The sequence below is a fragment of the Muntiacus reevesi genome, chromosome 5 (assembly GCF_963930625.1).
Source record: "Muntiacus reevesi chromosome 5, mMunRee1.1, whole genome shotgun sequence".
NCBI classification, from domain to species: domain Eukaryota; kingdom Metazoa; phylum Chordata; class Mammalia; order Artiodactyla; family Cervidae; genus Muntiacus; species Muntiacus reevesi.
In genome coordinates, this window is record NC_089253.1 from 46429132 (window position 1) to 46441776 (window position 12645).

The following is a 12645-nucleotide window of genomic DNA, read 5'->3' on the forward strand; positions in this document are numbered from 1 at the left end:
TCCCTGGAATAGGCAACGAAGTCTTAGATATAACATCAAAAGCATGAGTCATACGAGAAAAGATAAGTTGGACTTCTTTACAATGTAAAACTTTTGTGTTTTAAAAGACATGATGAAGAACATGAAAAGGCAGCCACAGAGTGGGAGAAAATACTTGCAAGTCATATATCTGATAAAGGACTTGTATCCAGAACACATAAACAACTCTTACAACTCAAGAACAGAACTACTTAATTAGAAAATAGTCAGGAGGGTTGAATAAACATTTCCCCTGAGAAGACTATGAATGGCTAATAAGCACATGAAAACTTGCTCAACATCATTAGCGATTAAGGAAATGCAAATCAGACCCACAGCTAGAATGGCGAAAAGAAAAAAGACCAACCATACCATGTATTTGTAAGGATATAGAGAAAGTGGAACCTTTGTGTGTTACTGGGGGGAAATCAAAATGGTACGAACTCTTTGGAAAACAGTTTAGAAGTGTTTTCGAAAGTTAAACAGAAACTTACCATATGACCCATCAATTCCCCTCTTAGGAACCTGACCGAAGGAAATGAAAACATATGTCCATACACAGACTTGTAGATAAAAAGTTCACAGCGGCATTGACCATAATAGCTCCAAACTGGAAACAGTCCAAACGTCTATCAACTTGCAAATGGATAAACAGAATGTGGTTGATCCATACAACAGAATGCTGCTGAGTGTTAAGAGGAAAAGAAACACATGATGCATCACAGACGACCCTCAAGAATGTGACGTTACGTGAGGAAAGCTAAACACACACCACCACAAGCTGTCTGATTCCATTTATAGGGAACATCCAGCAAAGGCAAATTTCTAGTCTTATAGAAATTTAAGGATACAGAGACAGAAAGCAGGTCAGTGACTGACTGTGGCTGGCAGCGGGAGCTGGCAAATGGAATTGAGGGAATTGGGGGTGTTGAAAATGTTCTCAAACTTCATTTTGATGTCGGTTGTGCATCAAATTAGAGATTTACTAAAATGTGTTGTCTGCATTTACAGTGGGTGAATTTTATGGCACATAAATTATACCTCAAGAAAACTTAAAAAAAAGATTACAAAGAAAATTAGGTTTGTATAACAGTGATAATAGGCTTTAAGAGGGGGGAAAGCCTGCTTGGGAGAAAGAGGGTGCTATGGAATTAGAACACATTGAATCCAGCAGTGAATATACAAAAAATTGAATATTATATGTACCTGATCGCAAGGTCTAAAACATATACGAGGCAAAAATGGACAGAAATATAAAGAAAAGTAGGAAAATTCTCCACAACAGTTGGCACTTCAATACATTTCTCAGTAATGATAGATCAAGTAGATAAAAACATTCCAGTGAGGCACCAATTACCAAGCTTGTTCTAACAGACACAAGTATAACACTGCAACTGACAACTTCAAAATACACATGGTATTCAAACAGAGAAGGTGCATTTACAAAAATTGATGACATCTTGTACCTATGCAACATATTTCAAAACGTTTCAAAAGACTGATACCCTGCAGAGTGCTGTCTATGACAGTGGAGCAATCACACTTATAGCAATGATGAAAATCACATTGCAAAATGGCTCCTGGGATATACAAGAGGTCATAGTGCAGACTGGAGAAATCTCTATGTGAATGAACATTAAAATTAAATGCTGCAGATTAAAACCTGGGGCATGAAGTTTCAGTGGCATGTAGAGAAAAATCAAACTGTCGCCTAAGAGCACACATTAGAAATCTAGGGAGACTTAAAATGAACTCAACCTAAGAAGTCAAAGAAAGAATAATACATTAAACCCAGGTAAATACAAGGAAGGAAATAAAGTGAACGAAACAAAACAAACCAACAAAAGGGAGGACCAACAAAGTCAAAAGTTTGTTGAAGACATGAATAAAATTGTCAAGGAGCCGGCAAGCTTGACCCATGGAAATGCATGGAGGCACGGACAAGCAAATGAAATAGGGGCCTGGGAGCTCAATGGTAAAGAGTCCACCTGCCAGTGCAGGAGGCGAGAGAGTTTGATCCCTGGGTCAGGAAGCTCCCCTGGATGGGGCAGGGGATGGCAACCCACTCCAGTACTCTTGCCTGGAGAATCCCACGGACAGAGCAGCCTGGCAGGCTATACAGTTCATGGGGCCGCAAAGAGTCGGGCACGACTAAGCGGCTAAACAACAACAGCAAACTGCTGATGGTACAGGTGCTAAAATGATAATAAATGCCAATAAACATGAAAACGAGGGTGGGACGTACACACTGTTAAGAGTGAGCAACTTATCAAAACTGACACAGGAAGAGATAGAGAACCCTTCCCGTCCCATAAGCATGCGAGTCACTGACTCAATTAAAAATCTGCCCACGAAGAACATGCAGGCCTGGGTGGCTTCGCCTTCAAGTTTCTCCAAACATTCTGCGGAAGAAAACCCTAATGCTATACAGAGTATTCTAGAATGCAAAAGAAGAGAGATTGCTTCTTAACTCATCCCATGAGGCTCTCCTAAACTGGATGCCCAAACAGATGAGAACAGGACCTATCTCACCCACAAATGTAGACACAAAGATTCTGAAGAAAAGGTGAGCAAGAGAGCTTCCGCATTGTCTAAGAAAGAGTATATAATGGGAAGGACGGGGGTGCAGTGGGGAGGGGCCAGAGACCACATAGATGTCTGGAAAAATAGTCTAAGCCCAAGATAATAGAGGCCCAAACTCCGTGGGCAGGGTGTGCAGCTGGCGTGCGAGGGTGAGCTGCTTTGAGGGGCTCTAGGGAGGGAGGCAGGGGGAGCTGCCGGGATGGTCGAGCCTCTGGGTCCTGCTTTTAGGCCCGGGGATGGAGAGGTCCGGGAGGAGGACTGAGTAGGAGGAGAGAGGTTGGGGGCAGACTGGGCCCTCCTGGTCCAGGGCAGGGGCTGGGGAGGTGAGGTGGCGGGGTGCCCGGGCTGGGGGCATTTCAGTCCAGGGGAGAGGTGCGCCCGGCTAGGGTTCTAGGACAGGGGGCAGTGAAGGAATGCCAGGTGGGGGAGGGTCCTTGCTCTCTGAACTGGGGCCTGGAAACCCAGGACTCCCGGTGTCCGGCTCTGAGCCATGAACATTTCCGGCAAAAACAGAGAAGAAAGAAATTCTCCCAGCCCACTGTGTTCCTCATATCAGCAAAAGCAGTGTGAGCTGAGCTTGCAAAATAAACAGGGCTCAATGTAAACACTGCAGCAGGTCCAGGGGCCAGAGCTAAGAATACACACTGGGGGGAGGAAGGTGGGAGCCGACTGCTTCATCGGGTCCCCAGAGAGCCCAGGGTCCTTGCCCCGCGGCAGCCCTGATAGGGAGGGGCCCGGGGGCTGGGGGTCGTGTTCTCAGGACCCGTCCCAGGGCTGGCAAGGCATCCCCACCCCCTCCACTCCCCCACCGGGGCAGAGTCTGACCACGGCCGTCAGCGGACCCCGCTGCCTGCCCCCACCCCAGTCCCCAGCCTGGCCCTCCTTGTTCTGACGCGGCCTCTTCTCACCAGACCCCTTGTGTTTATGAAATTCTTTTCTGCTGTCTCTCTCCACCTTATCTGCCCCTCTGTCCGTGGTTTCCGCTGGGGCTAGCTCTAACTAGCTAATTAGACAGCTGCGCAAACTCCCTGGGCCTCGGTTTCCCCACTTGTAAAAGAGAATTTATTTGGGCAAAGGCTGTCCTTCCCCTCCTCCCTCCTCCAAGTACAGAACCCCATGAGCAAGAGCAGTTCCCGCGTGTCTCCTCTGGGGACCTGCGGGTCCCTCAGGCCCCTGGGTGAGGCCGGGGTGGGGGGTGTGGGGTGTGGGCCCCGGGCAGGACGCTGTTCCGGCCCTGCACGCCCCTGGAGCCAGCCCAGGCCGGGGACAGGCGTGCCGGGCTCCCCCCCACAAGACAGGGGTTGGGGGGTGGGGGGGCCGCGTGCCTCCCGAGCCCCCTCCCCCTCCTCTCCCAGCCCCTCTTCCTGCGGCCGCCAGCCGGCTGGGGGGAGGCTGCTGCCCTCCCCGCCGAGGGCCGGAGCCCAGATGAGGAAGCAGTTGGGGGCCAGGCTCCCTTCCGGCCTGAGGCCGCCCGGCGTGCGGGGAAGGCCTGGGGGGGCTTGGCTGGCGGGCTGGCTGGCACTGCCACCACCACGGGCCTGCGGGGCGTCTGAGGGCCGGACGGCTGCTGCGTTTCCTGCCCCCAACTTCCCGCGTCAGCAGGATTGCCAGGGGGTTGTTTATGGTCCTGATGGCCGCTGCGATAAGCCGATAACTGGGGCCCAGCACGGCCTCTTCCCAGGGTCCATCCGCAAGGGGCGTCGGCCGGTGGGGGAGGGGCCCACGGAGGCCTCGCCTGGGTCCGCGCACGTCCACGGGGGCGGGGAGCGTGGAGCAGGCTCGGGACTCCGAGTGTCTCGGCCTAACCAGCTCCGCGGGGCGGTGGGGGACGAGGCAGAATCCTCGCTGCCCGGGAATAGGCGGTCCCTCTCCTGGGCGCAGAGCCTGATGGGCGCGGAGGCCGCCAGGGGCCTTGCCCCCAAACTGTGTCCTCCAGGACCCTCCCCCGCTTTGTTGCTCCGATCTGAAGAAATGTGGGTCTGCGATGGGGTACCCCACGGCCAGCACAGGCCCCACCTCGCCCGCCATCCTGCCCCTGGCTGACTAAGGGCCGTGTCCTGATCCTTAGACCCCACAGGTGCCGGCGGGCTGCAGGGGACCCTGGGCGGCCCGCCACCACCCCCAGAGGACACCAGGCTCCACTCTAGGCTTGAAGGAGTGGCTTGTCCCGAATAGGGCAGAGTCAGAGGAAAGCCCCAGGGCAGTGGGACAGGGGACAGAGCCAGCCAGGGCAGGGACACAGGGTGGTGTGAGTGTCTGGACGCTGGGACAGTGGGTGCCCTGAGGGCAGCTGGGAGGGCGCCGGCTCACGGGCCCGGGGGCCACCACAGCCCCCGCCGGCCGTGGGGGTCACTCCGCAAAAGCTGTCCCAGGGCCAGGCGGGGGGGTCGGGGGCCAGGTCCGCTCCCTGGCCTCTACCTCGGCTTCCTTTATTTTTCTGTTGAAATATCTATTTGGCTGCAGCGGGTCTTAGTTGTGGCACGAGGGGTCTTGTTTTCAATTGCTCCATGTGGGATGGGCCTGTGAACTCTCTTGTCGTGGCCTGTGGGACCTGGGTCCCGACCAGGGATCGAACCTGGGCTCCCTGCGCTGGGAGCGTGGAGTCAGCCCCTGGCCCACCAGGGAAGGCCCCCTCTGCTTCCTGTGATGGCTGGAAGCCGCACCCAGAGGGCCTGGTCTGCTGCAGGGTCACCTGCTGCTTCTCATGGAAGCCGCCAGCCCTGGTCACACACAGGAGGCAGAGTGAGAGCCAAGGGCCGGCCAGCAAGGAGGCAGAGTCCGGGGCCCCCGAGGCTCTGATGCCGCCGGCCCGGGGAGCTGACCATGCTGGGTTTCAGCTCCCATCCTGCCGGACAGGGCATCCACCACCGCACGGTCCGCTGTAGCACAGGACAAGGGCCCTGCTCGGCCCTGTGCTGACCGAGGTGGGCCAGCCCTCCAGTGGGGTCAGGATGTTGGGGTCACACAACCCCAGAGGGGCAGGCCGGCGCGTGAGGGCCCCCGTTTCACCTGGACAAGCGACCCTCCCTCTCGGACCCCACGTACTGGATCGTGACCCCACACCCGCCCCAGCTGGGGAAGACTGCAGGCGGGCAGAGGGTAGTCCTGCAGGCCCGGGCTGGGGGCAGGGTGGGGCAGCAACTGGGAGCCATGCCCCTGCCCGCCCGCCCAGCTGCAGCAGAGATGGACATGGGCCAGAGCCAGGCATTGCCCAGGAAACGGAGCAGTGGATGCTCTCCCTGCCCAAGCGTAACTCCTCTATGTTTAGCCCCCCGACGGCTCTCAGATAAAGTCCACGTAGATGAACGAGCAGTTTGGCACAATAAGAGCCTGCACCTAACCACAGAGACTTCACGGGGCAGAATGGCCACCCATCCCGTCCCACAGGTCCATGGAGGCTCCAGGATGCAGGCACTGGGGCGCCCCATCCACTGAGGCGGCCATGCCCTGGAGCGGAGAGAGCGTGGGCGTCCACATCCTGCCTGGACACCCAGCAGGGCCTGGGCAGACACTGCCCACCTCCCGCTGCCCTCACTCAGATGCCCGCAGTGGAGGGTCCTGGGGCCCGCAGCCCCTGCTCCCCGCATGACGCACCTCTGTGCCCCTGTCGGCATCTCCAAGTCCCTGAGTGCCCTCGGGCTGGGGCCAGGGGAGCGATGCCCACCTCAGCTATGCCAGGGAGGGGCCTGTGGGCACTCGGCGCCACTTGCCCCTAAGGATGCCCCCTGAGTGAGGTCTCAGACCAGCCTGGACTCCAGCGTCCTCTTCCCTCCCGCGGGGAGATACCCACTGCACACGGGGAAGTAGATGGCGCCGGCCTCAGGAAGGCCACACGAGCACGGACGGAAGGCGAGAAGGAGGAAGGAAAGAGGGGAGAGGGACGGAGGGAGACCCCAGACACCGAGGGCGCCGTCCAGGCAGAGAGCGGCAGCGTGGAGCGCCGCTGGGGACAGCCCTGTCCAGGCCCCAGGACGCCGCCTGCGGCCGCGGGAACCAACACAGGCTCAGGCGCCTACCTTCTCCTCCACGCGGTTCAGGCGGGCGCCGATCGAGTTGCTGCCGCGGTCCTTCGTCTTCTCTGTGGGGTAAAGCACCTAAGTCAGGGATGTCGGTGCTAGCCGATGGGGTGGGGTGGGCAGGTGACCCCAGCTGGGCTGGGGGAGAAGGGTGACGGGGGGTGAGGGAGCTGGAGTCAAAGGTCTGAACCTCCGAGGACATCTCCTAAGAGCTCTTCCGTGGTGGGAACTTCAGGAGGCGATGGTGGAGGGGGAGGGGGTGGGCGGGCGCTGGCCGGCTTGTCAGTGTCCCACCCTTCCCGTTTCCTTGATTCCCGAGAGCGCGGAAGACAGGGACAGCCTGCCTGAGATGGTGCCCACTGTGCCCTCCGCCCCCGGGAGACACTCGCTCTGGCCGGCGATGCCTGTTGCCCCTGAAATCCCAGCTGTCCTGCCTCTGCCTGAGCTGTGTCTCCTGCCTGAACCTGGGTTAGGGCAACCCCAAGGAACTGGACCGGCCCTGTTCTCCCCGTGTGACCCACAGCCTGCTCCCCAGTGCCTCAGAGCTGGAGAGCCGCACCCACCTCTGCCGCGAGGTTCTGGCTGGCTTCTCAGCCCCCAGCCCCACTTCCAGGCCCACACCTTCCCAAAGACCCGGGCATGTTTCTATGCCCAGATCATCAATGGCCTAGAAAGGACCCTTGTAGGTTCCTGTCCTAACCGCAAATCCCGTGTAAATTGTGTTCAAAGACACCATGCTTAGGGTGGGTCGACCTGCCCCCATCTCCCTGGAGTTCCGGGCGAGACATGCACTTTCTGATGGTGGGGAGAGGCAGGCGTGGGTGGGGCGATGGGAGGCGGGTCTGGCGCGGGCTGCTATGCTGAGGGTGCGTCAATGCAGAAACCCACCTGAGACGGAGATGAAGAGGGAGGGCTTCCCGATGGATTGGTCCAGCCTGGGGGGCGGGGAGAAGAAGATGGAGACCAGCTCACGCGTGGCCCTGGGCACCACACCGACGACTGGCCGATCAGTGGGCGGATGGGCCAATGTCCCCAGTGAGACAAGCTGCCCTCCCCTTCTGGGGGCCACCCCCTGCCACCACCCCAAAACCAGCCAGGTGCCTCTCAGATTCCAGAGGCCCACACTCCCATGGGGGGCCTGGGTGGGGGCTTCAGAGGTGAAGGGCAGTTGCTGGACTGTCCCTTCGTCATCCTCCCTGGGTACAGCAGGATCCCAGAATCTCCCAGTGTCCTGTGGCCGCTTCATAAACGCCCCAGGCCAGGTGCCTGGAAGTGTCCAGAGAGGCAGGACTGCAAGAGGTCCCTTCCAGGGCAAGGCCAGGTCGCTGGGCTGGATGGGCTTCACATCCCTGTTGTAGGTCAGTGACAGGGGCGGGGTGAACAGGGGGCAGGCAGCCTGAGCTCCTGCTTGGCCAGGGGGGTCAACATGGGTGATCTCCCAGCTACACCCTGTGCCTCACAGAGCTCGGTCCCCAGGCCAGCCCACCGCTGACGTGCAGCTGATCTGAGCCCACGCAAGCCCCTAAGGAGCAGGCGCCTCCAGGAGGACGAGCTCTCTGGACCCTGGGCCCGAAGCCAGAGCACGTGGGCTTCCGAGAGTTGGGGTGCTCAGCGCTCAACCGGTAGGGTCTCCCCCAGCCGTGTATCTCCCGAGGCTTGACCTGGGCCTGCTCAACAGCGGGTGGGCTGGGATGTGAAGTGTTGGCACCCCCAGACTTTGGTGGAGTTGGAGCGAGCTCCCGTGCTCTGCCCTGCACTGCTCGAGCCCCTCCCCTGCAACCCACGTCCCGCCCCTGCCATCCACGCCCCGCCCCACACTGCCCACGCCCCGCCCCCTGCCAGCCCCGCCCCGCCCCCACTGCCCACGCCCCGCCCCCTGCCAGCCACGCCCCGCCCCACACTGCCCACGCCCCGCCCCGCGCTGCCCACGCCCCGCCCCGCCCGCGGCCCGGCGCGCCCACCTCCGCTGCAGCTCCTTGATGCGCACCATGAGGTTGAGATGCCCCTGGGAGTACTGCTCGATGACGTCCCGCACATCGTAGGGCTTCCGCGCTTGCTGCAGCGGAGAGACAGAATCAGGCCGCGCCTGCGCGTGCGGGCCAGCGCGGGACGCGGGACGGTGCCTAGCTCCGTGAGCGTCCGGGATTTAAGGAGCTGCCCGTGTGGCACCAAGGGGCGGGCCGGGATCAGCGCACTCGCCGTGGCCGGGCGCAGCCCCCATCCCCCATTCCTCACCCCACCCGGGAGGTGGGTGACCCCGGGCCAGTGACTCGGCCTCTCTGGACCCAGGGACCTGCCTACTCTGCCTTCCCAGGCCCCCAGCCCTGTTTCCAAACTGCCTTGGAGGAGCTGGCCCAGCTGAGGGCCCAGGGCAGGGGGAAGAGCATGGCTCCGGCCAGTGGCAAAGAGGGCAGTTTCGCACAGCCCCCACTGGCCTTGGCCCCGAGCTGACCACACCCTCGCTGGCAGGCGCCCACACTGTTCTTGGGGTGGGGTGATCCACCTCACCCCCTACCCCGCAGTCAGTGCCCTGAGGTGAGCAGAGGGGGCCCCAGGGACAGCCTCGGCCTGCAGTGCCTGTTGTGGGTGGCAGGCCTCCTGCTGGGGCTTCCAGGCTTCCTGGGAGGAGAGGATGGTCCCACCGTGGGCCTGGGCCAGGGGGGCAGGGCAGGGGACCCTGGAGCTCCAGGCTCGGCGCCAGCCCTGAGCCCATAAATGCATCCGGGGCTCAGGTGAAACCACAACAGAGAGAAGGAGGCTTCTCAGGATGTCAGCAAAACCTCCAGCCACATTTATGGCCTCGATCCCAGGAGCCCACGGACTGCGGGTCCCACCCAGGTAGCAGGCTGAGTGGAGGTCTGCTGGCTCAGGAGGCCCTCTGCCCACACAAGCAAGCAGGGCTCGTTGGGAAAAGACTCTCTCGGGGGGACCTCAGGCAGACAGGGTTGGGGGGGCCCGCTGGTCTCATTAACCCTGAAGGGCTCACACTAGTGATGAGCTGGGAGGTTACTGCTTCTTGCTGGTGGGGCGGAGGGTAGCGGGCCTGCAAGAACCTCCTGACAGCTTGCAGGGCAAGCTGGGGCGGAGGGTCAGAGGATGAGAAGGAATAAGGCTCAGATGCCTGTCGAGGGCCAGGGCCAGGTCTCAAACCTGGGAGCCCCGGGGGCCCTGTCCTCCCTGCTTGCCTGGGGCCTACATCTCCTTGCGGTACCACCCCAGAGGTGGGCTACCCTAGGCTAAGGGCAAGGCCACCTCTGCCTTCCCAGAAAGATGGGGCTCTCTTGAGGGCAGAGTCCTGCCTCCATCTCTGGGCACCTCTGGACATGCCCAGGGACCCTGCCATCAACATTAGCAGCTAAAGTTCAACTCCCTACATGGTTTGGGACCCCAGAATCCTGAGGCAGGACTGAACCGTCCCCTACATCAGGGACCGGGCACAAGAAGGCCAGGGCGGTTCCTGTCCCCAGGAGATTCGCCAGATGGGGTCCTCACAGCTGACACCCAGCCCCACCTCGGACCCTGGGACCACCCTGCATCCCCTTATGGCCAAGACGCAAGGCCCGTCGTAGGATCGTGGGGTCGGGGCTGAGATAAACTCTGGCAGGCTCCCTGATGCCACACACCCAGCTCCAGGACAAGTGTAAGACTGGCGCTGGGTGATGGGCCCAGGATGCAGTGTTTGCTTCTGTAAGATGGGGCTGCTGAGCCCTCTGGCTGACCAGGGGAGTGAGGGTAAAGTAAGATGTGAGGAGAGAGAGGGCTGAGGGCTCCTGAGCAGCTCGCGCCAGAATGGCTGTGATGGTGGCTGTGGCTGGGCCCAGGGTCTGCAGTGTCTAGTGCCCACGGGGAGGTGGTCCTGAGCAGTGATGCCTGGGCAGGCTCGGAAGAGGGAAGGCGGGGTACGGAGGTCAAAGTCGGGCAGGCCTGGCCTGGAATGGAGCCTGGTCTCCCACACACCCTGGGGGGGTCACGGACCACTGTGGCCCTGAGTGTGTTGAGGGGTTCTGTGTCCCCGTGGGAAGGCACGAGAGTGCAGGGAACGGGTGTGTGTGCGCCTGCAGGAGCAGGTGGAGAGGGGGCTGTGAGCGCGGCCCCCCACCTCGCCTTGTGCAGGGTGTGGGCCTCAGCAGGGCGACCGACAGCCGACTGACACCCAGGACCCATGGCCTGGCGGCGTCTTAGGCCCCCTGAGACTTCTCTTGGAGTGGGTAAGCCCCCCCTTCCCCGCCCTGCCCCCCGCCCCCACCAGGGTCTGGTCGGCCCTCCTGAAGGCCTTTGTCAAGTGGTTGCCTGGGGTCTGACTGCAGAGTTCATCTCCGCTTTCTCTCTGAAGCTAATTTCCTCTGGCGGCAGCAGCAGGAGCCTGAGATGAGCCGAGATAATGCCGGGCTGTCCAGACTGACCGACAGTGGACACGGGAGTTCAAGGCAAACTTGAAGGGCTAAGAGGCTCTGGCTCCTCCGGCCAGACACAGGGGCGGCCAGCCGGGTACTTATCGGCCAGCGAGGCCCACAGGGGGGCCACCGGCCACGTCTGCTGCCCCTGGGGCCAGATGGGGGTGGGCGTGTGGGCAGACAGACAGTCTGCTGCGGGGGAGGGGCCCTGGCAGCTGGGCCTGGGGCAGGGGCCACCCCGGGAACTCCTCGGAGCTCCTTACCGCCAGCGGCTCATCCACCACTTCCATCTTGTTGGGTCCCTCCTCCCTGGAGGCCCCTTGCTGCCCACACCCCTCCAGCCGCCCCAGACCTGGGCCTTGCCTGAGAGCCTCTGTCCCAAGGGCAGAGCAGGAGGAGCTCCTCCACGCACAGGCCCCACCTGCTCTATTCAAGGCCCTCAGGGGCCCTGTGCACTGGGGAGGGCAGGGAGCAGGCTGGGTGGGGCTGCCCGGCCTCCTTCCAGAAGCTTCCCAGGCTGCTTGCAGGACGCTGGCCTGTGTCCTGAGGCAGAAGGGAGATCGCCAGCCTGGAAGGGAGGGCTGGGTGCCCACTGAGGCCAGCTATTGGTTTTCTCGCCTGCGTTTCTGTGACAGGTGCTCCCCGGCGCCCACACCTTCTCTGACCACTGTGGATGCCCGTCTGCCCAGGGCATCTGTGGTTCTGATCTGGAAGCTGCTCACATCACCTTTGAGCTGGGCCTGCCCTGTGGGCACCCCAGACCTGGAAGAAGCCCCCAGGAAGCCTGGGGTCCACTCTGGCATGGTTCTGCATGGTCTAGCAGTGCCCCAGGCAGCAGGTTCTGGCCTCTGCCCAGCAGTGACCTGCTCCGGGACCACAGTGGCCCAGCTGCTCAGGCTGGGGACTGTCCCCATCCTGGAAGAGACCCAGTGACCCCTCTGTACCGCCCCCCCCAGGTTGGCGTCAGAGGTTTCAGCCGTCACCACCAGCCACTCTCCAGTGAGGGCCCCTCCTGGGTCTCCTCTGCTCTTGGGCACAGTCCTGCCCAGACCTGATCCCAGCGGAGGTTCCTGCCATTCCTGCCCCAGCCGGGAGGCCAGCCCATCCTTGCCCAGCACCCTCGAGTTCCCTGTTTTCCCAGGTGCCCCTTTGCTGGCTCCACCAGGGCAGCCAGGCCTCGGGGAAGGAGAGCCACAGACCCAAAGGCCCACAGACCATCCGGGGACATCGGATCTCTCCCAGAACAGTGAGGGGCAGACCTCCCGGTGCCGGCTGGGAATGGCCTTCACGGACTCTTTGATCCCACAGTGAGGGGTCCCAAGCCCTGGCGGGAGCCCTTGACACTGCTTGGCCCCGTTTGGGGTGGGGGGGGCGGGGAAGGCCTCCTGCCAGGCTGCGGGCAGACAGATGGGCAGGCGGGCAGCACAAGGCCCCTGGGGACTGTGTGCCACCCCTCCCCCTCCCTCCCACCCCCTTCCCCACCCTGCTCCTGAGGGGGTTGTGTGCGCTGGGACCAGCATCCTGGCAAGGCTGAGGGCACAGGTGGGCATGGTCCTGGGCAGCCCCTTGGGCTCTTGTTCCCACTCCAGATGGGAAAGAGGTCTTCCCCGGGGCTGCTGGAGTGGGGTCTGTCC

The 12645-nt window shown here is 60.9% G+C and overlaps 1 protein-coding gene across 1 annotated transcript in view; it reads right to left on the minus strand.

Annotated features, from left to right (window-relative positions):
* KCNQ1 (potassium voltage-gated channel subfamily Q member 1) overlaps positions 1 to 12645 on the minus strand; it is a 362001-nt gene that overhangs the window by 62499 nt on the left and 286857 nt on the right. The window contains exons 13-15 of the mRNA XM_065938008.1: positions 8579 to 8673; positions 7506 to 7552; positions 6618 to 6679 (exon numbers count right to left, since the gene is read on the minus strand). Of these exons, the coding sequence (XP_065794080.1) occupies positions 6618 to 6679; positions 7506 to 7552; positions 8579 to 8673 (204 nt within the window). The remainder of the gene's footprint in view (positions 1 to 6617; positions 6680 to 7505; positions 7553 to 8578; positions 8674 to 12645) is intronic.